General features: G+C 46.0%; 1 protein-coding gene across 1 annotated transcript; it reads left to right on the forward strand.

Moving 5' to 3' along the window:
• Positions 1–11171: 11171 nt before the first annotated feature.
• Positions 11172–20974, forward strand: LOC144100494 (uncharacterized). Its single transcript, XM_077633434.1, has 4 exons — positions 11172–11249; positions 15451–15768; positions 18310–18381; positions 20717–20974. Exons 2-3 carry the CDS (start codon positions 15457–15459, stop codon positions 18367–18369), a joined length of 372 nt encoding a protein of 123 aa, XP_077489560.1. The 5' UTR covers positions 11172–11249; positions 15451–15456; the 3' UTR covers positions 18370–18381; positions 20717–20974.
• Positions 20975–26954: the final 5980 nt, after the last annotated feature.

The raw sequence follows: 26954 nt of genomic DNA on the forward strand, positions 1-26954 counted from the left end.
AAAAATGATACGATTGCCACAGTATGCATCGGTATTTACTGCGGAGTGTTATGCCATCATTGTAGCTGTAGAACAAATAGTAAAACAAAACATAAAAAATAGCATAATTTACACCGATTCACTGAGTATGCTAAAAGCGCTGCATTCTACAAACGCTGCTGAACCCATAATAGGAAATATCATAGATAACATAGTTAAAATTACAAAGCAAAAACATAACATTATATGGGTCCCTAGTCATGTTGGAATTTTAGGTAATGAGAAAGCAGATGCTTGCGCAGCACAAGCTAGAATTGGCCATATAAAACAAGTTAACATACCACAGAGGGATTTTTCCAAATTACTGCACAGCAAACTCAGGAATAAGTGGCAGGTTGCATGGGACGAACAACAAACTACATTCTATAAAACCTGTTTTGGGAGAATAGAGATCATGTACACATCAGGAGCGTTTCATAGAAGTTATTTTGTGTCTACTACGCATTGGACACACACACCTTACTCACAACTTCTTACTGACAAAAAAAGACAAACCTCTCTGCGAAATGTGTGGCGATGAACTCACGGTAAACCACAATTTAATTGTATGCAAAAAACTGGAACAACATAGGAAAAAATATTTCACAACATTGTACAATGAATACATCCCACTACACCCCATGTTACATTTAGGAGATCAAGCACTGGTTGATTTTTCAAGCATTTTTAAATTTCTCAGAGAAGCCAATGTTTTATACAAACTTTAGATATAAAAAGCGTAACCTTTAACAAAAGCTCTAACCGTGTGTTTGGCGCATCATAGCCTCAGTTGCTTTTGCGCCATTAAAATCAATATAACTAACTAACTAAGCTCCTTCGGTGGCGACACTGCGATGTGACATCCGTCCAGCGCTCTAACGGCTTGCGGGAACCCACACATAGCTTCAAATTCTTTTATGTGAGCACGCATGTGGGCATTTTCACCCACTCGTGTTCCAGCGTAGCCACGACAGTCTCACAGAATTCTCTGTAGAGCTCGTTGACTGTTGACCGCCCAATGCCAAAGACGTCAGCGACAGCTCTGTCCTCTGCGCACGAGCAGAGCTTGTACAAAGCGACTGCGACGCGTTTCTCTACGGGGATGGGCTCACGCATATTTGTGACTTGTCGCTCTATTGCTGGTCGGCAAACATCTACAAGATAGCGAAAACTTGTCTCCGACACGCAAAAAGATTGCCGGAAGTGTCGGCTACCTAAACCAGGCAGCGTGTCTTCAAACCACCGTTCGTTACGGGGGTATGCCCACACTTGCCGCCGCACTGTGCGCCGAGACGAGGCCAGTGCTATAAGCTAGGCGTTATTCGCCAATAGACGCCGCCTTATTTCACGCACCTTTCGCCTTGATAGCGCAAGATCCACGGACGACGACAAAACCACACTCATTGCAAGCGCAATTTCAAATTTGCTCTCGTCGTCGCGTGGATCGTCACTCATTTTGATGGAGACCGCCGAAAACAAGGCACACCAGAAAAACGTGACCGCAAAAACAACGATCGCAGGGGCAAAAGAACCAAAGGGAACAACCGAAGAACGAAGCTGAGCCTGAGCCAGACTGAGCGAGTAGGGCTCAGTGTGGCCAGCACTGTGATGTTATGCTCTGTACTTGGAAAGTCATGTCATTATTGCAGTTAAAATTGCGTTGCTATAACACAATACGGTTATAAAAGTAATTTGCTAAAAAATGTGACATTTCTGTATTTACATCTGCAGTGAGGTTTGCAATTTTAATAACGCTTTTCGCCGATGAGGGCACTAAAAACTTCTTGCGAAGGTCGTTCCGCGACCGTGTAGCACGGACGAACTCCCTTGAAGTATAGTGCTCCTTTGGGAGCGTAAAGGAGCATAAGTTCAAAGTGCCTTTAGAGTGCCCGTGTGACAGGGGTATTAGAGGCACAATCATAGCGCAGCGAAAGCTCCAGCCAGTGTTCACTGCTGTCACTCGATTGGCGATGGCTTTCTATAACCGGTACGAGTCTCTTAGGCCCAGCTGTGTGAGCCACGTGAGAGAGATTAACATTGCATTGTTCCAATAAGTCCCGTTTGAACACACGCACAACATTCCTACTGATGTGATTTCCGGCATACAGTCTTGGAAAGCAGTTCTTTCAAGAATCCAGTGCCACTTGCAAGATGCACGCACAATGGCATCTCCACAACTGCCAGAAGAGCAAGTTTTGCTTGCTACCTCATCGAATTTGCCGTACCGCTAAGTATACAGAGACTCTTGACAAGAACTTAACACCAGGGCGCGCTAATATACACAGAAAGCATAGTGAGTGCCAAGCTGAACGTATATCCTGACTTGAAAAAGCTCTTGAAAATGTATATCCTGAAAAAGCTCTGCGATGCATCTAGTTAGCGTATCACAGGTCAGCAGCGGCAGATGCAATTCGAAGGCACCTTGCAGAATTCCCACAGGATATTTCACCCAAGACTAACAGCAATTTGAAAAAAAAAGGGCTTTCTGAGTTACAACAGCGCTTTGCTTTTTTGCATGACATTGTCAGCGGTGCAGTGCATCACAATGCAGCTAAGACATGCTTACAAGAAGGCTGGTTAACTAATTCTCATTAGTTAATTTGTATTTCTAACTCTGACTATTAGGCTTCTTTTTTCCCAGAGGCTTGACGCAAATGATTTCTAATATCTCTAAACACTTCCACGCACATCTTCGTAAGAATTTGCGTATTTTTAGGTCAGCGGGCAACAACTAAGCTCTTCCAGTGATCAGCGAAACGTCGACGGTTTGCTATACAGCTACGGTGACAGTCGCGCAGTGCTGCAAGTATAAACTCGAGGTGACCTCTTGCCAGAGGTGACCGGCTGCAAAAGAGGACCACTTTTGCAAAAAACAAGTACTGTTACTGGATGTTATTAGGCTCCCTTCGAGAGTCCTTCGAGGGCATCCTCTAAGAAAGTATTATTCGTAAATAATACTTTATGCCAGCAGGCACACTGTCGCAATAAAAATAAACAAACTTCCTACCCTGGTTCTTCTCTTTCGCGTAATGCCTGTTTTCTTCCTCGTTTTATTGTAGTGAAGTTTATATATCGGCTACGCACAACTGCGTAAAACCGATCTGGACAGAAAAAAAAGCAAACGATTTTGAGAAGCAGTAATTTGCTCATGGTGAATTTTTTATTTTATTTAGATCATACTGTTAGCCTCGTCAAAGGCTGTTACAGGAAAGTGCAAAATTGACAAGCAAAAAGCACAGGAATATACGAATGTAGGTGCAGGAATTTAGCAAAATAAATAAAGAAAAGACATTGCCACCGCAAAACAAGACAGCGTTTCGAGTGCCAAGGCCAAAGTATATTCAAGGGAGGATTTATCTTTGAAATAAAAGGGTACAATGCCACAATTGCGCGAGGAAAATTGAGAATAAAAAGAGGTGTTTCTGGCAAAGGTTCAAACAACAAAAATTACACTAATGAAAATGCTGGGAGAAATAATACATGACAAAGGTCAAGAAGGATGAGCGGTACTTAGACTCGGTAGAAATTCATTTACTGACGGGCTCCTGATTGTATCACTTCTTAGTGAGTTCCATTCCCTGACTGCTTGCGGGAAATAATATCTAAATGTGTCGCGACCGAATCTAAATTCAGTTAAATTTTTAGAATGACTTCTGCGTGTGTTTCTTGTTAATGACTGGGATAGGTGTTGAATTACGCCTAATTTCAGGGCTCCACTCGAAAGTAGGTAAAGAAACTTCAGGCGTGAAAAACAGCGGCTACTGATAGTGGGAAGACAAGCTTGATGAAGCGATGGTAGGCAAGAACTGTACGTCAAAACGCTCGAATATGTGCAAAAGGCCCGGTAAGTACCGAACTAAACGGGTAACATATTAAATAGTGGGTTACCGATATTTCTAGTTAGTGTGTCTTCGGTGAGCTCTTGTTAACTGGGCCTTTCAAGGATAGTAATCTGTAACGGTTCTTTTGGCTCTTCTACCATTGGTATATGGTGAGGACTTGTGACGTCATGATTCACAGCTAAGCAACCAACCTCACTGGACTGTTCCTGTATTGGAGGCGGATCTGGCCAATGCCGAAGAAGCGAGCGAATGAATCGCGAAAAAGGTCCTCCGCCGAATACGGCGCGAAACGTTATATAGTTCGCTGCAGCCTTCCATTGAAGCTGTTGCTGTTGGGTGTTCGCGCCCGGGCAGAACAAAAAATTCGAACTGCTTTTTATTATTATTTCAAGCAGGAAACGCTTTCAGGCCCTGTAGTCTGCATAATCAAGTGACCTTAGTCTGGAAACCTTGCCGAACCTGAAAGCACCGAGGGAGCCCATGAGCGTTGCCTCTATCCAAGAACACAAGCAAGCGAATCAGCAGCCAAAGGGTCTAACCAATTTAGACGAGTGCGGCAACGGCCATCGATGAGCTCCTTCTTCAATGCACTACACCTTTCATTCCATTCCATCCTTACTTCTCTCGATGACGAGAGCGACTAGAACAGGCGACGAGGAAATATGCATTAGGCGCGAGAAACCTGCATGGTCTGCTATGATGATCAGAAATGTGAATACAGGATTATTAAAGAGACACTTAAGACAATTCGATAGAATTTTCGTTGTTAGTAAAAATCAATTCTGTGCCTCTTTCTAACTACGTTGATGTTTGGCCGGCAGCGAAACAGCCATTTGATGCTGAGAAAATTGCATTTCAATCTCTCCGCCACGGGATGCATACTTGTGGCGTCTACGCCAAAAAGTACTCCGTGATTCCCGTGTAAAAAGAACGCCGAGAAAGGCTAGCCTCTGGGATCGGAGCTAAATCTGTCATACTTGCGAAATCGCTCGGCAATAACGACAAACGGCTTAATTTTTTTTCTCCGTTTCAAGGTTATTAAGGCTTCGGTTTCAGTGAAAGTAATGTTTTATTCGTTAGATTCAAGTAATCAGTCAACATAGGCAAAGTTCAGGTGAACCGTAGGATCCCTTTAAATTCTCATGACATTGTCACGGATTGGAAACTTTAGTATATGTACCACGTATTCCAGCAAGGATTGGTTTGGTTTACGGGATTTAACACCCCGGTGTTCAACCATGAGTTACGAGGCAAGCCGTAGAGGATGGCTCGGATGTATTTCGACCAAATGGGGTTCGCTAACGTCTTACGCTGCCTTCGCACAGCACACGGGCGTATTTACATTTCGTCTCCACCGAAATATGGCCGCGGTGGCTGGGATTCTATCCCGCTACCTTGGACGCAGCAGCAGGACACCATATGCGCTGAGCCACAGCGGTAGATGTGACGGAGAACTTTTAGTCATCCTTAAAAATATAGCATGTGAGATAAAAGAGCATGCTTCTTCGGAATATTAATGTCATTGGAACGGAAAGCTGAGCGATTTAAAGTTCCCGGATTGAATGTTTTGTTATTAGAGTTTCTAAGAGAGACGGGACACATAAGTGCATAGGACAAGCGCTGTTGTAACAACTGGCTCTCGCTTCGCAAAAGGGTCGTTCTTTTTTATCGTCACATCCACATGCGATCGAAAAACCAAGACAGATAAATCTAAGTACCACCGGCATACCATGTCTGAGATGATATATCTCATTATTCCAGAGATTCGCTGCTTATGCAGTGATCAGCCTCTTTCCTGGTAGACAACGCTTCTCGTATGTCTCTGAAATTGCGTGTCTGGCTTAACAAGAACTCGCGTGTTTTCTGGGGGCTGGATAAGAACCACAGCATTTGGAGGAATTAGCCAGAAAGCCAGAAGTCATAGGACCGATAAGCTATGCTTAGAACCGTTCGGACACCGCGTAACGTACGAACTGGGCCTCTTGAAGGTAGAGGATCCTTGAGTCTCATCATCTCCCCATTGTGGGGTTGCCACGTCAGGATCCTCTCCCCCAATGGTGCTTTCGCATGGCTACACAGGCTTCCAACTCTGGATCTTGAAGTCCCCACAGACTCTTGTGTTCGCTGCGATGTTCGCTGCGGTGTTCGCGAAATTTTTTCAAGCTTATACCATAAAGGAACAGCACGAAAGGAATGAGGAGACAAGAAATACGACCAGCACTTCGTCATCTTGTGTCCTCTTTGCTTTACCACTGTTTCGTGATGGGTAGTAACCGGTAACCACACTCGCAGTCGTCAGTCCTACTTCTTCCGAGTACTGCAACGGGCTGCCCATCATCTCTATCATGCACGGTAATGAGCGACTGAGTGACAGACGTATACGCTGCGACGCTGTGGCGTCAGAGTAGATCCAACGTCGAACGGCGCGAAAGCGGCCCACCTTCTCTACAGTCGAACGCAACTCAAGACCGAAATGCAGCTTCACCTCAAAGATTGCCCTCCAGGGAAAGGCGTCGATCGATTATCATGACGTTGTGGATAAAACATTAATACGTGGTTGATCACGTGTCAACAGCCAGTTCCTGCGGTGTCAAGCTGGCAGGTTCAAGGCGATTAGCAGTGACGTCACGAGAACCGGTCGACGCCATTGGCTGGAGGGTCTCCCTTAAAGAGGCATCCGTAACTTTGTTCTTGAGTTGTATCTGAGTATAATATAGGCAGCGCTTTTGACGCGAATTTTAACGCAATTGAATTTAAAGTATCACACAGATTAGATGAAGCACAAGGCAATCAAATTGGAACAATGCACACCGTCAGTCCCGCTCATACCCAGCAATAATGGACAAAAGCATTTTGTAGTGATAGCTACATTACGGTAGCATTTCGAGTCTTCAGCGTGGCGGCGCTGCCACCTGGTTAGTCACGTGGTGCGGAGCAGCTCCCGGCGGCACCGTGCCGTGACTGACCACGTGATTTGTCACCATGGAGGAAGAAAAAAAACTAGGAGCAAGCGTGACATGAAGCGCTCAGCCTCTTCAAGCCATCCTCCAATCTTACGCCGCTGCCGAGGGTCCTTTTGCGCACTGACTGTGGTGAAATAGCCCCTCCACAGCTACCGGACTGCCAACCAGATTGGATTGCGGGGCTTTTTAGTCTGACGCAATACAGCGAGAGAGCGAAACCGAAATTCGGCTAAGAGCTACCGCTGCCTTGTCACTTGAGGGCCTATTTCCCATGATGCTTTCAATTATATTTTTTATGACTTGGCTTCAAGATTATGACATCACGCCCCCTCCTAGTTTTTTCTCTCTCCATGTTCATCACCTGGTTGGTCACGTGACCACCCACGTGGTGCAGAGCAGCAGTTCCTGCTGGTGGCGCGTCGCGCCGGCGAAACCGCGCTGCCACAGCTGTGCACATGCGCCGTGTCAAGTGGGACGAAGATGGAGAAGGAACGCCCAGCGAAACGGAGCGGCGAAGGAGGGAGTTTGCAATTCAATTGAGCAAGTTCCACTCGGCCAGCTGTAGCTATCGCGTCACTCCAGGTTTAACCAGAGCTAAACCACTGCCAATTTTTTTGAGTCACTCCTTCCTTTGAGTCACTCCCTTCTCTTACGGCGTGGTTCAGGTGTCCAACGATATATGACAGATACTACGCCATTTCCATTACCCAAAAACCAATTATTATTATTAAACCGCTTATGAACGCAATTTTTTTTGTATAATGGAAGATTTCGCTAAAACAAGCAATATGTCCACAAATCACCCTATGGCACTCTTGTATTTTCTGCTTTATTATCGTTTATGCAATGGTCAAGTGTTCCCAATTATTTTTCTACAGCAGCCTTAACTGTTCAATGCGACCGGCAGAAACATTTTTTAAAAACGGACCATTCATTACCTTGAATAATTCCATACGAGTGTCGTACATTTTTCTAATTTTCAAAATATTTGTCCGAAAAATTTATACATTGTTCAACCATTGCTCAATTTAACGCACTCCCATCAGAGATGGTTCACTTATCACTGATCGAAACATTGTAACAACAGCAGAAGGTTCCGCAGCAAATATCAAGCGATGGCATTCCTGGCTATCGCTCACTCGTGAGGCCTTTTTCTCATAATGTTGTGGTTGGCCGCCCGGACACTGATGTGCGTGACAAGTAGCTTGTGTATTTTCATGCGATAGCGTTAAGGGTAGTGTTCTGCAGAAAATCCGGTGTCGTCGGCGTTGTGAGCAAAAAATCTGCGAAGCTGCCACCTAAGTCACGTTACCTTATGGCTTCATCGCAACCTTTGCACTGGACTGTGAGCAAACTGATTATAATGATAGTTCGCGAGAGGTTGCTCGGCAAGAGCAACCTTGGTCGCACAAGCCGTACCGGTGGCCGGTGGCAGCACCTGCCATCGCAGGGAAGTGGCGCATCTCTTAACTGCTGCACCACTGCGCCAGGAGTATTATGAGGACTCCTAGAAATGTATGACTGTACAGTCTAGAATCACCAATTCCGCATGTATGGGCATTAGCTCATTAACGCTGTCGCGTCGTACCCTTAAGAAGGAGCTTTTGTGACCCCTACATTTTTTTTAGCGAATGTTTTACTGCTCCCTTCCGTAGCATGTTCGGCATATGTTTCATATGGCGTTGAACCGAGGATAACCACGTGACATCGCCGAGCCCCAGGTGCGCCGGCTCATCAATCTTCAATTTTCTTCGAAAGCAAAGGAAAGGCGCATAACTGGCCCCCTGGAACAGTGGACACCGCAGTCACACTTTAAAGGGGCTTTGAAACACCTACCGAGGAGAACACAATTCGCTCAGTCACTGCTCTATAGGTTGTCATGAGCACTTCAGCCATATAAAAATTAGCTGCGGTTTAACTACTGCTGAACCTGGTTAGAGAGCGGAAGCTGTGGTGTATCGGGCAAGTAGACGCGGCTTGGCGTATGTAACGTTGAGTGCGTTCATCACGACGGCTAGGCAGCACGCCCACACTGCCACCCTGGCAGGGGGCGGTTAAATTAATGGTACACTGCGAGAGGTTGGTCCCCCAATGAACGCTGCACCCTATTGCTGCAGTGCCGCTCTCTGCCACAACGTTGCCAGTGTTGATGCATGCAGCTCACGTATATCTCTCTCACCACTGCCACGCACCTGAAAGCGCGATTGAGGCGTCCACTGACCAAGTAGTAGGAGTAGAGTTTTTTATTAAAATTATAGTAAACAGAAAAGAAAAGATTTTTGCTAGCCCCGGCATCTTCCATCGATACTGATGCACCTCAGCTGGGGCAGCGGAAATAAAGGATAGCAGGCAGAATGGAGAAATGAAATGAAAGAGGTGAGGGGAAGGGAAGAGACTATAGGGGGAGAAGTAATGTACACAAACTATTTACACAATAAGAAATGTGTCCAGGTTGTGCGCGTGATTAGTTCATGTTGGAGGAATAAAAACACACACGCACAGCACTGTGTTGACTACAACTGGAGTGGGGCGTCCAGTTATTAATCGTTCAAGGTAGAACTCGCGGAGCGTTCGGTCACTGCGTGTAACTACCTGGCGGAGAACAGACGGGACGTCAAGCCCGTGTGTTCGAAGAATGCACAGATGCTCACCAAGGTTCGCTCACTGGTGCGCGCACTGCCCTGCGGCCACAATAGTGTCTTGAGGGAGTCTGGTAGTATGCCCAGCGGCCTATAGGCTGCAAGCATGTCACGACGAGCATCGGCGAACGTGGCATGTGGAAGACTTTGAAGTAATGAGCGCCAGCTGCTTGGTTTACTAGAATTTATATGAATGACATTACAGCGAGGTACCCCTATGGAATTACGAACTTTACGCTTCAATAAACTACCATTATTGGCCGACATCTTCGAATTATAAGTGACGTCACCAATCGATCACCAAATGAATAAATCAGTGACATCACCAATCACCAATTCGATACACTAATGACGCCAGCAATCAATCCCAAATTGGGTTGCTATATCGATTTACTATGGGGGCCGCCATTTTGAATTGCTCCGACAGAAAATTTCACGGCGAAGGGAGGCGGTAGCAGACGCCAAGAAGTCGAGAAACGTGACAAGTAAGAGCTAGCGCTATTAAAAAATGAAAAGCACAAGCAAGGTCAAGGTATTCCCAGGAAAATCACTATTTTTTCAAAGACCGACTACCGTTATCATTTGTCTCAAATGTGGGTGGACACCGGAAACGAGCAGTGAGGGAAGGGATAAAGGAGGGAGTGAAAGGAGAAAGGTGCCGTAGTGGAGGTCTCCGGAATAATTTCGACCACCTGGGTATCTTGACATGCACTGACATCGCACCTCACACGGGTGCCCTTTGCGTTTCGCCTCCATAGAAACGCGGCCGGGTTCCGACTACGGTACTCCGGCCTAGTAGCCACCGCGGCGGAGCATAAAGCGCTGATTATCAACAAGTCATCGAGTGGCGATTATCAACAACACGAGTTGGACAAAACGCCCGTCGCGGTGGCTCAGTGGCTAGGGCGCTCGGCTACTGATCCGAAGTTCCGACCGCGGCGGCTGCGTTTTTATGGAGGCTAAACGCTAAGCCGCCCGTGTTCTTTGCGATGACAGTATACGTTAAAGATCCCCAGGTGGGCGAAATTATTCCGGAGCCACTACGGCACCTCTTTCTCCCTTTCTTCTTTCACTCCCTCCTTAATCCCTTCCCTTACGGCGCGGTTCAGGGGCCCAACGATATACGAGACAGATACTGCGCCATTTCCTTTCCCCGAAAACCAATTATTATTGTTATTAAAACGCCCGACACGACTTCCACCACGCCTGATGGCCCAGTGCCATGTGTCTTGGCAAGTGACTCATTTTCATTAATTTGTCGAGAGGCAGCGGCTGGGCTGGTTGAAGGCTGTAATACATGGAGCGCGACTGCCTGCGGTCATAGAGAGATATCCTCCAGCACTACAGACTGTAGCGAGCAAGGGACCTGCCGGCCGTGAAATATTCAATAATTTCCATCTAAAATGTCAATTTTTCTCGCAAACCAAGATCTCCACTACGGCACCTCTTTCTGCCTTTCTTCTTTCACTCCCTCCTTTATAACTTCCCTTACGGTGTGGTTCGGGTGTCCACCGAAATATGTGAGACAGTTACTGCGCCATTTCCTTTCCTCAAAAACCAATTCCTGTCGCAAACCAAAACCGCGGCGTCCCGGCGCGCGTCTGTGCGAAGACAGGACGCATGTCAGACGCGTCTTTTTTTGGTTGTTGTTTTTGGCGGGCCAATAGCACGCGAGCATGATCACGTGACTCGCCCACGTATGTAGACAGTCCACGAAGGGAGCAGAGAGCGAGCCGCTGCATACAGTTCAGTGGTGCGAGAGCCGGCTGTTCGTGAGCTCAGGCAAGGTGCGTATTGTTATTTTCTGCTTCGCAATATTTTCCCGTGCTTTTATTTCACATCCCTCTGAAGGAGATTTTTAAGTTCCTGGTGTGTTGAGGAATTTGGCAACCAGTTTTTTTTGCCAATTGTTTGAGTCTGTCGTTAGGCCTAATGACGGTTTTCACCCGAGGTGTACATGTACCATGTGATTATCATGCTCCTTTGCAATGCAATTTGGATCTCGATTTTTGCTCACTCACGATGTATTGCCTCTGTATTAGTAAATCCAAACCGATTCCGCGCGTCGGAAGTTCTTTTCGAATGATTTATACGGGCGAAACGGGCTTCTGCATTTCCGGGAGCGTTGTAGAATGCGTTGAGACGCGACTTCGAAAAATCAATTGCACGAGAAAGTGGGTCAATAGCGGATGTTTCAGGAGAAGATATGACCTCCGATTATTGCGGAAATGCATTTTGTAGTTCGACAATCTTTCCCAAGTGTCGGAATTTTTGTTGATCTTGGTGCAGAATGCTTTCAGATCTGCTAAGACTGAGCGTTCGAAGAGTGCACGGAGGCCAAGCTTTGTTGTGGGCATGCTTGCTTAAACGTCGCATTTCTTCTCTGCGTTATCGAGTTGTTTTTAAACCTCGCTGACTGCTTATTGTCACGATGCAGTAACCGAGATGTGCATCTTGCCACTTACGTATAAATATCTTTCTGCGCGTATTAGCTGGGAGAAGTTACTAGAACGAACGCTTGTCAGAAAAAAAAAATGAGCAGTCCATAAAGAATAGTAGTGCGGGAACGTAAGCTGTGTAAGGTTAAGCTGAATTAGATTCGAGTTCTGCTTAGCGTTACGCGGCTTTCAGACTAACGTTCGAGCAACGCGCCGGCATTTGCTGGCCTTGACAAAAAAAAAAAAAAGCCGTGGGCAGCTGTGAATAAGAACGCCCTGATGGCTGGCGTTTGGCAAAAATTGGGGATGTCTTATTGGAATACTTTGCTTAATTTCGTGCCCATTTCTGATTTTGGACGACGAGCTCATCCGACTGCCACGAAAGAAGGGAACTGCGAGTCAGTTTAGCGTTTCCTGAAATTTATAGGCTTTCACAACTTTTTGCTATGTGTGATCTTGGTTGTTTTATGGCCGAAAGCTGCGTTGTGCGTCGACTACAAACCTGGATCGGGATCCGGTTTGGCGTTGTTGCGTTCGAACTACTACTGCACACGCTATCTCCCCCTTGAACGCTGCGTGCCCTTGGCTGGTTGTGCCGTTCAGTTCGAGGTTTAACGCGATGGCGTTAAGGAGCTCGTTTCGCAAGAAAGTCGGCGTTGTGTCTTAAGAATTTTTTCCAATTATTTGTAGTTGATATTTGTCATTTCGACTTCTGTTCATTTTTTATTTCTTTCTATTGCATGTCTGTCAATTTCCTTTTATTTCTTATTGTTTTTATTTTTCATTTTTTAAATGTTTTTTGGCTTTTTATTCTGTTTTATTTTGCTGATTCCATGAGTTTGAGTGTGACACGTTTCTGCGAACATCCCCGCTGGCGAGTCATGTGTCTATAAAGGTTTTGGCCTTAAAAAAAATCGCGTAGACACTGGGAATGGAACCATGGTCTCTCAGATCGCGAGGTGAGTACGCGCTACGAAGGCTCGTTGGTTCGAGGTGATTAGAAGACGGACTTAGTGAATGCGTTGGGATCTCTGACTTCGTGAAGTGTCTTTCTGTACTGATGCGCACATGAGTAATGAGTGTGCAAATTTTGAAACGGGACCCCATAAAAATCGCGTTCTGCTTTAAAATGCATTTCAATTTACTGCTGTGAGCTGTTTGAACGCAGCGCCATCTATGTTATAGAGATGAATTAAATGTGAATAGCTTGCACTGAGGCACGATAAGTGCTATAATGGCTGTGTTCGGTTTGGGGTTATGAAGTTCGGCGTTCCAAAGCGATTCAGGTTATTAGGGACGCCGTACTGGAGGGCTTCGGAAATTTCGCCGATCTGGGGTTCTTTAATGTGAACTGGCATCGCATAGGGGTTGTGGATTTAAATTTAGGGAACCAGCAGACGAAATCATTGAAGACGTCAACTGGTCCGAACTCTGTGCCCAGTGGTAACATGACGGTGGTAACATGCCCCTGCGCGCGGCAGCTTGCGTGCAACACATCGCGACCTTTCTTGGCATTGCAGACGGGCAGGCAGCGGTGGCCGGACATGTGTGCGTCATGTTTTGTGCGGGTGGCAACCATTGCGATGTCGTTCTTCTCGCACCGTCCGAGCGCCTGTGATGTAGTACGCGTCCGTGTGCTCTTGTGTTCAACGAACGCGACACCAGCGGGGACGCAGGCCTCCATTACAGCCTTTGTCTTTAACTGCAAACTTCCTCCCTTCCCTGACAGCATGGTTGAGGTGTCCACTGATATGTGAGGAAGTTACTGCGCCTTTCCTCTGAAATCGCAACGGAGACGCACAACGGCCAATTCAGGGAGCAGCGTCACTCCTGCCCATTCGCGACCTCTTTGGGCGGCGGATGGGCTTTCTTCAGAGGACTGCTAGAGACGCCGAGCCATATGTTTCATGGGCAAGTCGTTGCGCCGAACGGGCGATGGCGTTCCGTGGACTCCCTGGCAGCGCTGCAACGCACTGTCGGGTTCCGCACTTAAAGCCGCCGCTTAAGCGTCCTGCAATGTTTTGTGCCACCTTGTTAAATTTGTTTCTATTTTGCAAGCCTGTAATCTTCAATGCAGTTGTACGTTATGCCTATGTAAGCCCGGAATGTCGCGTGTTTGCGCGTTCTACTTTACTAGCGTAGACGCTCCTTGACATCCGATAGAGGGCTCTCCTGCCGAGTTATCCGTTACGCGATCACGTGATCACCGATTGCATCCACCCCGAGCTTTGCTGTTCGTGCAGCTTTGTCGTGAGACGCTGCCGCGCGCTTGAAACGTCTCTTGGACGCTATACGTAGCTGCGAGCTACGTGCAGCGTTCGTGGATTCCCGGCGTGTTTCATATGAGGCGAAAAGGAATATCTGCACAGGAACGCCCTCGTGTACTTGAGCTATCGGTGCACTGTTGAGAGCCACATCTTTTCGTGGAAATGAGGAGGAGCCGTCGAACCAGACACGTATAAAAGCGCAGTCTACTCCATCCCGTCGTAATTAATTGGCAGGAAGAATATCCGCCGAAACCATTAGCCTTGCAGTGCATTTCAGTGATTGCATGGATGCCTATACATTTTGGCTGGTGGAACAAAAATGTTTATTATAGAGCGACGGGTGACTGTCAGATCCTTGATGCGAAGAGTTCTGGTAGTACCAAGCGATTATGGATTTTAGTGTGTGACGTAGCAGTTGAGGTATACTCATTTGGGAAGGAATTAAACGCCCTCGTCAACGGCTTAGTCGCGTTGTACCTCTACCCGAACTAGCCGGAACGCAATGTCGCAGGTAGTGTCTAATTAATATTTGCGATTGAAAATCAGCTAAGCCGTACACGGAAACCCATATTTCGGTCGGGCCTTATACCCAACCAGTTGGACACCCAGATAGTGCTCTTGAGCCGTGAATGCCACCATTTGAAGCACGATGCCACGTGAGTCAGCTTCGTTGCTGTTGTCCCTCTGCTGCTGTGTACTGTCGCGCTGCATCGAACGGAAGATCATGCCTTTTGAGATCCAAGTTTGTTTGTTTTGGTTTGATTTATGGGGTTTATTGTTCCAAAGCGACTCAGGCTATGAGGGCGCCGTAGTGGAGGGCTCCGGAAATTTCGACCACCTGGAGTTTTTTAACGTCCAACGACATCGCAAAGTACACAGGATTCTAGAATTTCCCCTCCATGAAAATTCCACCACCACGGCCGGGATCGAACCCGCGTCATTAGCCGAGCGCCATAAACACAGAGCCACCACGGCGGCTGAGGTGCAAGTTGTGTTATCCCCTGAAAGACATGAAAGCGCGTGTGTGCTGAACGTCAGCGCTCGTGTAGGGGTGCTATGCAGTCTCCTCCCCATATATGGTCCCTTTGTCCTGCTTGTATTTTAAAAGTGACGATTGTGTCTGTTCGCCGCCGCAGGGCTTCTGCTGCCCACTTTCCCGCTCTGGGAGTCGACGAGGCGAGGACATATACCTAAGCGGTCTCGCCCTTGAGCTGTCTTGTGTACAACACCACTACACCGAGTGGGCATCGCTGTAGCTCAGCGTTTTTTTTTTTTTTTTGCAGAGCCAGATGGACGAAAACAGTGGCGATAAAGCACCTCCGCCCGTCGGTCGCGCTCGCGGCCGTTCGCGCGACAGGGCACGGACCGTGGTCGTATTGCCCGGAGCACAGGCGGCACCTACGGTGCCTCAATTTCCTGCTGCCATGGCGCCGCTAGCGGCTTTGCCAAGGGAGCCTGGTGTTTTGAGGCCTGCGACGGTGACCTTGCCGTCGATGCCCACCCTCGACAGCGTGGCGGGCCTGTCGTCCTCCTTCGACAGGATGGCCATCGGACAAGGGGCGCACCTCCAGCAGACGGCGGCGATGGCCCCTTCAGCTGTAGTGAGTTATCTTTTGTTTACGGCGACAGCTGTTAAAGGGCTGTTGCTTATGTTTTAGCCCTTGGTCTATGGGGTTTAATGTCCCAAAGCGACTGAGGCTATGAGCGCAGTGAAGGGCTCCGAAAAGTTTGACCACTTCGGGTTCTTTAACGTGCGCTGACATCGCACAGTACATGGGCCTCTAGAATTTCCTCGCCATGGAATTTCTACCGCCGCGGCCGGAATCGAATCGACATCTTTCGTGTCAGCAGCGCGCCATAATAAGCCACAGCGGGGCACCCCTGGGTTTTGCGTCGTAGTAGCAGTAATGCGCAAAGGAAAGATGGTTGCCACGGAAACCGTTTGAAGAGCGTCCGGCGAGCGTGGAATGTGCAGAGTATGGAGAGAGCGAAGGGGTGTGCAATCTGAAGCATTTCATTCTATAACGACACCTGTTAAATTCCCGTTACCTGGGTTTCGCGTCGTATACTGCTAGTAAAGAACTTCAAAGTGACGCTGCTCTGTAACTATACGCGTATGCATGTCGCTCTGAAATTGTAGCGCATTAATCTAATGGCGGGGAGCTGCTTCAACTGGAAACGAAGCTTTTCTACGCTAAGATAGAGACGTGGAGCGCAGGTGTCGCCTTTGCCGTCTGTGGCAAAATGAGGATACTCGGTACTGTTTATAGTCGCAGAGCTCTGAGGCTGTGCCACACAGTCGTTCACATTCAAAATGTGATCACGGCAACCCGCCGCGGTGGCTCAGTAGTTAAGGCGCTCGTCTACTGAGCCGGAGTTCCCGTGTTCAAAACCGACCGCAGGGGCCGTGTTTCGATAGCGGCGAAACGCAAACGGCGCCCGTGTGCTATGCGATGTCAGTGCAGATTAACGATCCCCAGTTTTCCGAAAATTTTCCGGGGTTCACTACAGGACCTCTTTCTTATTTCACTCTCTCCTTAATCTCTTCCCTTATGGCATGGTTCGGGTGTCCACCGAGATATGTGAGACAGGTACTGTGTAATCTTCTTTCCTGAAAAACATATTTTTTTCATTTTCACACGGTCAGATCGAGTGGCAAGAAGGATAAAACACCGTTTTATATTAACGCGACAGCGGTAAGGAGTTAGTGTCGCAGAAAAGCCGTTATCGTCGGCGTCTTTGGCCGTGAGCGAAAAATGGCGCATCTCGGTGGACACCTGAGCCGCGCTGTAAGGGAAGGGATTTTAACGGGACAGCAATAAGGATTGATTGATTTATGGATTGGTGGATTCATTGAATAATTAATTGATGGATTGATTGACTGGTTGATTGATCGATCGGTTGATTTTTCTTTCCCCACGGCATGATTCGGGTGTCCAGCGAGAAATGTGAGACAGGCTTCATTTCCTTTCCTTGAGAGCAATTGTTCATTTCATTTTCCTTCCCTTACAGCCCGGTTCCACCGAGATATGTGAGACAGGCGTCCTTTCCTTAAATTGTCCAACTGGCCGCGCAGGCGATGGCGTTCCGTGTACTCCTCAGTAACGCTGCGACACACGCAGTCGCGTCTCACTCTTAAAGGGAGTATGCAATCAATTAGTCTTAAGCAGTAAAAAGATCCTGTGCATATAGCACTAGGGCATGCTAGTCATCCATTTGATACGACATCAGCCAGGTACTGGGGTGAAGGGGGAGGGACGGCAAAGAAAGGAGGTTTGTAGGGCTGCTCGCCGCTGAAAGAGACAGTGCCTAATAATGCATAATAAAGATGCATGTATAGTACCCCACATCAGGAATATATTGGGGACGCCGTGGTTGAGGAATGCGGGTTCACCGGGGTTCTTTAATGCGTGCCGACATCGCACAGCCGGCTTTTTTTTTTGGACTTTGCCTCCATCCGAATGGGCCCCCTCGGCTGGGATTCTGTCCGTCAACTTGGGCTCAGCAGCCAAAAGTATATGAATTGTAAATTTTGGTGTTTAATTAACGTCTCGAAGCAACATGTAGGCTATGGGGGACGCCGTAGTGAAGTGCAACGGATTAATTTCAACCACCTGGGACTCTTTAAAGTGCGTTGACATCGCATAGCTCACAGGCGCCTTTTGCGTTTCACCTCCGTCAAAACGCGGCCGCCCTGCTTCTGATTGAACGTTGGTCTTCCAGCTTGGCAGGAGAGTGTCCCAACCACTAAGCCGCCGCGGCGGGTCTATTTCTAGGCTTACAGACCATCTGTAATGGGCAGCGTGTTGTACAATACACTCACGTGCATTAACGTTTCTGGTGTGGAATGAACTTATAAAGTACAGCAACACGTCTCATACTTTTCAATCTCTGATTACCGCACATGTGTAGAGCATTTAGCCCTTGACTGACTCTGAAGTGCCAGTCTTCTTCCCACCACCCACTGCGTGAACTACTGGCTGCTTTTCATACATAATGCTTTGAGCGGTGTTGATGTAGCCTTGTGACTCCTGTACTTAGTGATGTTAGTCCAATATGGTCAGGGTGGGGGTTAAAAAAGCAAAGCATCTAAATGACTGCACTCAATCGTATCCACAACTGCTCTTGATGAATATACTCAGGTCACTACCACGCTCCGATTCGTCTCTGAGCAGCATCCGCTTCCGGACACCAAGCACTGATTCTCATTCAAGGTGAGTGCATATGATTTATGGATCCAAAAGTAATAAAAAAATAGTGTCTTTCTTGGCCATGTTTCAGGCCATGTTTCAGGTATAATTGACCCCAGAGGTGGTATGCACTGTAATCTCTGCTTGTAGCAGTATGGTGATTATGTTAAAAGAAACCTGCTTTGTTCGCAGATTCAAAGACATATTTTAATCCAGCGGTAAGGGTGAGTCCTTTGTTCTTTAGGAAAAGCATCAAATACTTAATGTGGCGCACATTTACACAACTGCATGCCCAATCAAAAATCCAAGCAAAGAGCACTTAAATGTTAAAGTTGCAGTGACCTTCCAACAACCATGCTTTTAAAGCTTGCTTTTAATTCTTGTGAAGAGGGTTCTAGTTTTCACATTAGGTACCTGCTGTATGTATGAATGGAATTGATTTCTCTTTCATCACAGTGTGCCAGCATTATTTAATTGCATGATTCTCTTGGGCAAGCATCGTCGTTCTCAAGAACTTTGAGAAATAAGTTGTAGAAGTGACCATTCAGTTAAATCTAATCGCCATTTGCTTAAACGTTGTTCTGGCCATTACCACAGCTAGACTCTCTGACAAGAAAGTGCAGGCAAGAAACAGGTGTGCAGAGAATGTTTTTTGGGCACATCTCCCATTTCTAGATTCAGGCATCCAGCAATGTCTGGAAGTACAGTGTGTATGGAACTGGCGATAAGATTCTGATAGCAGCTTTTGTACAGGTTTTGCAGTAAAAGAAATTTGAAATTTTAGCAGAAGTTTTTAGGTTTTCTATCAGAGAAAATGGCATTTTATAGCAGAAAAAAATGGTTCGCACCAAAATTTCAGTTCTTGCAGGACATAAAAAAGGGGATTGATAAACTTCAGGTTTATTTGGCAAGTTCAGTGTTCACTGTGACCATAGTAAAGCAAAAAAATGAAAAACCCTATTCCCAACTGCTCTCGTTAAAATGCTATTTCCTAATAAAAAAGGATAGCCTGAAATAAACAAATGGAAAAACGATTTTGCTGAAGACTGTGTAATTTTTATTAATTGTGAACAATAACAAAATGTGAAAAAATCAACACAACACGCTGGCGAAGTTTGGCGCAGAAGTTCCTCCACTGCAAGTAACATGATAGTGGCACCTTGAATATTCCAATATTTGTCATGAGTTTTCTGTCAGTGGAAGCAGACAGCTCCATTGGCTCCAAGGCAATGTCAACACAATGTACCACTCAAAACTTCGCTTGATATTCTCTACGTGGTCACATTGTCGGGGATATGACATCAGCAATCATATCGCATTAGGTTTCTACTATACTGAATCTCATGTAAACCAGAGCATATGGACTAGAAAGGTGTATTTTCCTAATGTAACAGACAGGCCATGTTGTAATCAGTAGCCATGCAGGATGAAGTGCCAGTGCCTTTTGTGAGATACTATATGCAAACAGCAATTCACTGCCGTAATGCGATATTATTAGCATACCGTAAATTATGGTGTACAACCTGCATGCTAGACGTTTAAAAGTTATTTGGGGCTTTGTGGACACTATGCGATTCTATATACAAGGTGCGATCATAAGAAAAAATATTTTTGCAGCGAAAATTGAGTCCTGCAGACTATACCCAGGGTGTGTGTGGACTGTATACCAGAGATTACTAAATTCATTCAACACACCGATCTCGATTCAAAATAGTGAAAGCATCGATTGAAGACTGTTGCATGAGTTTGTGTACATGGTGGTGCAGCTGCGCTAGCTAACAAATCTGCGCCAATATTTTTGTTGCAATCAATATTTAAGTTTCACCATGGTGGAGCAATTGGAGGGAGAGTAATTGGAAGGCTAACTTTGCCGGTAGCTAACAACTCAGCTACGGTGAATCATACGCCCCATTAAATTCGAGGAGCCAGAACTAGTGAGGCTGGGCATTACTGAAAGAGCTTCAGAACAGCGAGCCTGTTTTAAACAGTTGGATCCACAGGGCTTCCTAGGCATCACCAAAATTGCTGCGCTTCACTGATACCTACAAAGATGAGAAGTGTGTACAAAGCAGGGTGCATAATACCACGACACAAAGTCAGCTAATTGAATTTTCAGTTTATTGATAGCTACTGAAAACACCGTATGGGATAGGCCAGAAAAACAAGCAGTTGTGTGAGTACCTCCAAAAATGTCTCAGCACTTCATTTGTGTCTCTTGCCATTTCTTATGTCTCGTCCCTTTTCCTATTGCCATGCGCCAACCAGCCCAACTTAGCACTTCGCTGAACTTCCAGAATTCAATGAGAAACTGCTACTGATGGCAGTTAGGAGCTCACGATGCTGGTCTGATTTTTTTCAGGTTCCCAGTGAGCAGGTGCTTCTCAGAAGACCACACGCGCTCTGGGAAAGCTTCACCTTCCAGGAGTTAGAACACAACGAGAACTGCAACATATTATTATAGCTACCTGTTAAAAGTTCTTGTTGAAGTTAAGTTTAAAGTCTTGTTCCAGTTACAAGTTAGTTAATTTAAAGTTCTTTTTTAAGTAGCGTGGTTCTTTAACAAGATGGCAAAGTATGCCTGAACAGCTGTGTGCATGAAACAGCTTCTGAGAATAGAACACAGTATAACTGCAACACATTTAACGTAGCTAGCTGTTAAAGTTCTAATGAAATGTTAACGTTTTTTTCCAGTTAAAAGTTAGTTTTAGGCTGTTGTTGAAATAGCGTTGTTCTTTAACAAGATGGCAAAGTGTGCCTCCTTTGTTGTGTACCTAATAAAACAAAACTTCACTTTATCTCAAGAAAATTGCCCTGCAGACTCTGAAACCCAGCTTGTGCCAGCAGCACCAACACAAAGAACTGAACATCGCATAATCAATCCCTCGCGAAGTGAATTTTACAAGAAACTTGTGCGGGGAATGCAAAATGAGAGGAACACAATTTTCACATCTCACCTTACTGAATAAAGAACACAGAATGGCTTCAGAAAGCTTTAAAGGAAGCGTGAAATTTTTTACCCATTCGTTAAGCGGAAACTACCTACTTAACCATGCAAATTTGTTAAAAAGGCCAAAACAAACCTCTCTGTACAATTGCATAATGAGGTAAATCAAGAACATGAACTGAAATTAGGCGTTTCCAGAGATTTACTGTTAGCTATCAACTAGAACAAGCAAGTTGCCTGGCAGAGCTTTGCGAGTCACTTTGTTTGCCATCTCGTTTTCATAATGGCAGTGTGCTGGGGATATCTAATGTCAAAGGAGATTGGCTGATGGTTAGTTTTCCTAAACAGACTTGAGAGATTTTTGTAGGACTGGTTTCAAGCCTTTGAATGTCACCCATCGCCCATCTATTCGTCACAACATTTATTATAAAGATATTTTCTTTGATGCCGTGCAGCTCTGCCACTGTGGAGACTGTTGTCCATTGAAGGTGATAGGAGAGAATTTGCCCTGCAGAAGTGGCACACAGAAACCAAAGGAGGAGCTGTGGTTTCAACATATTTAGAGTGAATAAAGTTTATTCTCGCTCTCCTTTGAACATGAACCATGGGTGAAGATTTTGCTCTCTTGCGAGAATTTTGAATTATTTAGGTCAGAGCTGCTTGCAGTAGCACAGCCTGTGGCACACGGTTCTTTGCAATAATGCGGGACATAAATCACATGATCGCTTTTGCAAGTGCGTGTAATAAATCATTTGCACTAGCAAATGCAGGTATAAATGCGTGCAGGCATAAACTGATCTTCCAAGCGCAACAGCTGTTGCAGTAATATGAGGCTAACATGGTTTTCCTACTGATGTTGGCTTCAGCTGTTGTAACAGCACATTGCCAGGCATCTTTTTCCTGAGTACCGTAGAATACAGTATCTGAGCAATAATATCACCACCCCCCTCCACCCCCCCGCAAAGATGAAAATTTTCTTTAGCTGCATAATATGTTTCAGATGGAAAATGTCTTTGCGCAAGCGTGAAACAAAAGCTGCTTGAAATGTACAGTGGGAGTCATAAAGGCATGAAAAAACCATGGTAAATCTCAATTTCGGATGAAGTAAGTGCTAGGATGTACAACAAAAAATGCAGCACTACCTAAGGATCGCAAGCGGCATTGCCTGTTGATATTTTGGCACCACCGTAATTCTGATTCAGAGTTGTCAGATTGGAACCAGATGCAATCACTACCTGTGAGTAAACACAATTGATGGCTAGCCATGACACTGCCTGCACTTCCTCGTACAGTCTTCAAGTTCTCGGGAAGTTCCGCTTTAAAAAGTCCATCCCTAATCAACAGGGGCTTTTGCATGTAAATGGTCACTTTTAGAGTACTTGCAATTGAGTTGAACAAAATGGCAATATGACCTTTCAGACATTTGTTCCATTGACAATGGGTCAAGCTATGAGGTGGGGGTCAATACGCGCACTGCCATATTTACCCGATTTTGACACGCACTTCTTCGTGCTCGAAAATTGAGCCGTGAAACAAATGCGCGTTAGAATCGGATGCAAAACCGAAACCAGGCTATGAACCGTCCCATCACAATGTGCTGATTGCACTTTTCTCCGCTAGTAGTTATAATTCTGGAGATAATAGAGACCTTTAATATAGCGCATGAGCGCTTACGTACGTTATACGCAAGCATTTAGCAGGAGGTTACAGAAGAAGTCGCATGAGCACACTTTTAGTTTATCATATGCCTACAAGAATGCAACGATAGCACAGGCAGCAGTGGCGCCATTTGGTGTTGAGTTCTGGAAATAATTTGTGACAAATTTTTCACACTTAGCCAAGGTTATCCAAGTCGTATAGCGTAGACAGCCAGTTCCATGGCCTGTACAGTCGAGCCACGGCCTAATTTTTTTTAGGTTACTGAACCGAGAAAGCTTTTTAATAACATCATACTGATTTTTTTCGAACCTTTCTGCCTACCACCGTAACGACTACACTTGGCAAGGCTATGACCACTATGATTACCTGGGCGTAAAAGTCCAAATCAAGGCAATCCACAGGCGGCGGTCGCAGAATCGAAAACAGGTTAAGTTTATCCCTCATTCGTTCTACTGTCAGTGATAGGAGGAAAAGCGAATATCACGCGTACCATTTAAAGTCAATGAATATGCCTAAAAACCGAATAGCATTGACGAATTCTCTCCAAAGCGGGGGATGTGGGCGATGCGAATTTTAGAAGCTATTTTTCTTAGCGCAAGCAGCAGCACGCACGCTAAATTTGAAAAACAGCGTACGTAATGCGAACGTAAAAGCTCAATTTGAAATATCGTTTGGCGCATGCACAGTACGAAGAACACTATTTTATAGACCTCCTGCATGTTTGAAAACAAACGACGTGGCGCTGGACTCGCTAGCGGGCTCGTGGTATGCAAAAGATCGGGGAGTGGCGTTGCGTATAGGTGTTGAGCGCGGGTTTTCAAGGGTGGTAGGCGCGTTTCCAGTTTCTGCGAATCACAGCAATGGTTGATGCTTCCAACTTAGTAAGTTGTCGAAGTACACGAGCTCGCGTTGGCCACGTGCGGCGTATTCAGAGAAATAGTTTGCCACTTTGTATTGTGTATATGGTTAGTAGTAAACTTGTAGAAAGTGTTCCTTCCGTTGGTTTATACGCTAGGCATTGAGTAAAACAAGTTTTAACACTCTGCACTAGCCGGAATGATTTTACTTCGGGACAGTAGTGAGGCGAAGCGCTGGTGTTGCTTCGTCGGAGCAGACGTGCGCTCATCGTCTGTTGGCATACGTGTCGCGCTGTGCGAAAAGTGGGGACAGCGTCGTGTCTCTGATCTCCTCTGTCTCGCTTAAGCGCTGTTTTTAGCCGCATGACCACGCACCAGCCATGCCGACTTGTCCTCTTGTTTAGCTGGTCGATTTGGTGAAAATTTTTTATTTCTAGAATTATTGTCTTTCCTAGCCCTGGAGTCTTGTTTCGTGATGAAAAATTATACCAAAATATTGAGTACAAATTTATAAATTACGCTTTTTAGATGTGTGGTCATCAAAAATTGTGAGGTAATTTCTTTGATTTCAGTGCCGCATTTCTTTGACCAAAGCGAAAGCGAAGAGGCCATAAACGAGGGAATGAACTTTAAGGTTCGTTTTCTGACCTCTCACATTTTCTGCGACTGGATCACTGAGCTTCGTAATTCCGTAACGCATGAAAATAAAATGATTCCATTTGTCACAAACTTTTCCTGAGACGTTGAGGAACGTAATAAATATCTCGTTTTTTTTTCCTACACGGGCAGTACTATGTTAGTTTTTTTTTGTAAGAAACGTTTTCATGTAACTATGCATGCATATATGTTCTGATCATCTAGAAAAATAACTAATCGCGTCATCATACAGTACAGGTCTTTGTGTACATGCTGGCATACAAAAAACTGCGCACTATCTACTCAATTATTTAAGACCTTGGGGTGACTTGACGAGGGTGTTAATTATAATTACCCAGAACTGCACCAGGTATAGCTAAAAATAAAAGGCATTACTGAAACTAGCGTAGGAATTTCATATTTGCACCAAGTTTAGTTACATATCGCATGCATAAATAACGAAAACACTTTTCATTACCGCGTCCCCTCTCAATCTCGCCACGTGTCTGTTAGTAGCACGCCTGCGGCTGCTTCTTTCCAAACAAGCATCGCGATCATGTACTACCTCATGAAACCTGACACATGCATGGTGCATTGAAAAAGCATATCGCGTTTAGCACACTTGAGGTGCGCTATTCTAAGCACGCCAACGCGACCGCGCAAGATTGACACAACTTACCAGACTTCTTTCTACTCGAATCAAATATTTACGTCATCGTATCAAGAAACAGTTTCAAGTAAATTTAACATTTTCAGAAGCGCTAAAACACCGAGGACGCAGAGGGAACAGACAGGGACGAGCGCTCGTCCCTGTCTGTTCCCTCTGCGTCCTCGGTGTTTTAGCGCTTCTGAAAATGTCAAATCTGCACCAACTAGCCCGATCCGCTACCCTTCTGAAGTAAATTTAAGTGTCATAAAACACGCCATTAAAACACGCTGTGCTATTAACAAAAGAACGCATTCCTTGGGGGCGAGTGAACCTGCCGGCGCCCCGTGCACTCAGGCTCAAGGTGATAAATACGTCTGCAGCTACATATGCTTTTTTTCCTTGCGCAATTATCAGCCTACTATCCTGATGTTTAGGGGAATGAACGCAGTCTCTTGCATGCTATTAAGTCCATTGAGTGGCAGTGCCGATCGACTCCCAGACTTCGCGCTTTACTACCGTGGCCCAATGCCTATTAGCCAGTTTCCTAACGCGGCATTTATGTGCGAGAAACCTATCGAGGCTAATTTAATTTTTTTTATGCTACTACGCGGATCCAGCAGTGACGCAGCTGGTCAATACATGCTGCTTCTGCAGTGCACAGGCTTGAAGCAGCCGCCGGTAGCTGCGGTAAGCACGGGCCAGCGGAACCTGTTTTGCCTACCATGCGAAAGTCGCTGCTGACATCAGCGCCAGCGCATCTTCGTGACGTCGCGGGGTGAAGGAGGTCTATGGGCACCGTGCAGGAACCCAGGTGGCAGCACTCTCGGCAAACAGACAGCGCCGCCGGTGGCCGCCGGAGCAAATCCGTTGGGAGAGTCGCGGCCGTCGGAAGGTTTTCGGGATTGTTGCAGCAAGGTGGCGGCAATTTCGGCTAGTTGGAGTGACACAGCGATGGATAAACAGTGCGGGAACATGAATACACCAGACAGAGAGACAAGGACGAGTCCTGGCTTTATGCTGGGCGTTTATTTCCAAGTAGGAAAGCACGAGAAACAGAGCAGACGACACAAGGATAAGGGTGCCCAAGAATAAGGAGAAAAACACAACAAAACCAAGGAGAGGGGATAAGAAAATGCGATGCAAAAAGAAGTAGAAAAATACAGAATAAGATTTGTGGCCGCCCCCACGTGTGGTACAGCGCGACACAAAGCCAGCCACAAGCACGTGGACCGAACGGGACGGCCGGGGGAAGATTGTTGTGAGAGGTGAGGACGTACTTAGTCGAAAGCTAAAAGAAAAAGGACGCTGCCAAGAAGGTGCCCCTGGAGGAGGAAGGAAAAGGTGCGGAAGAAGAAGAAAAGGAATGAACGGACGGGGAGCTGAAACGGAGAAGTGGAAACAAAATACGAGAAGCTGACGAAAGGTCTGAAAATTCGCGTACGTCGGCCGGCTCTCCCTGTCTGTGCGAATAATTGAGGTAACTCACGTAGTAGACAGGCAGAATTATTTTCAAAGGTTTCAATTGTCTCTCCGGTGGGGCACATTCCTCTTCTCCTGATGACAGAACAGTCCTTAAAGGACGGCATGTAGCGGCGGTCTCCACAGCGAACATCAACAAGACGCCATTTGATCATTCCCTCCACATCGCACTGGTATGCGCACAGGAGGTAGCTGATTCAGCATATTAGGCAGACTCTTACAAATGTTCCGATTGGAACATACGAATTCGAATTTTTTTTTTACTTGCCGTCAAGATACACCTGACTTAAAAATTTTTGTTTTCCCGTCTGTATGGTTAGAGAGGAAATCATCGCAACTATAAAATTTTTTATCCTTTTACTTAAGGACTGAA

This window comes from Amblyomma americanum, chromosome 1 (assembly GCF_052857255.1).
Source record: "Amblyomma americanum isolate KBUSLIRL-KWMA chromosome 1, ASM5285725v1, whole genome shotgun sequence".
Classification (NCBI taxonomy): Eukaryota; Metazoa; Arthropoda; class Arachnida; order Ixodida; family Ixodidae; genus Amblyomma; species Amblyomma americanum.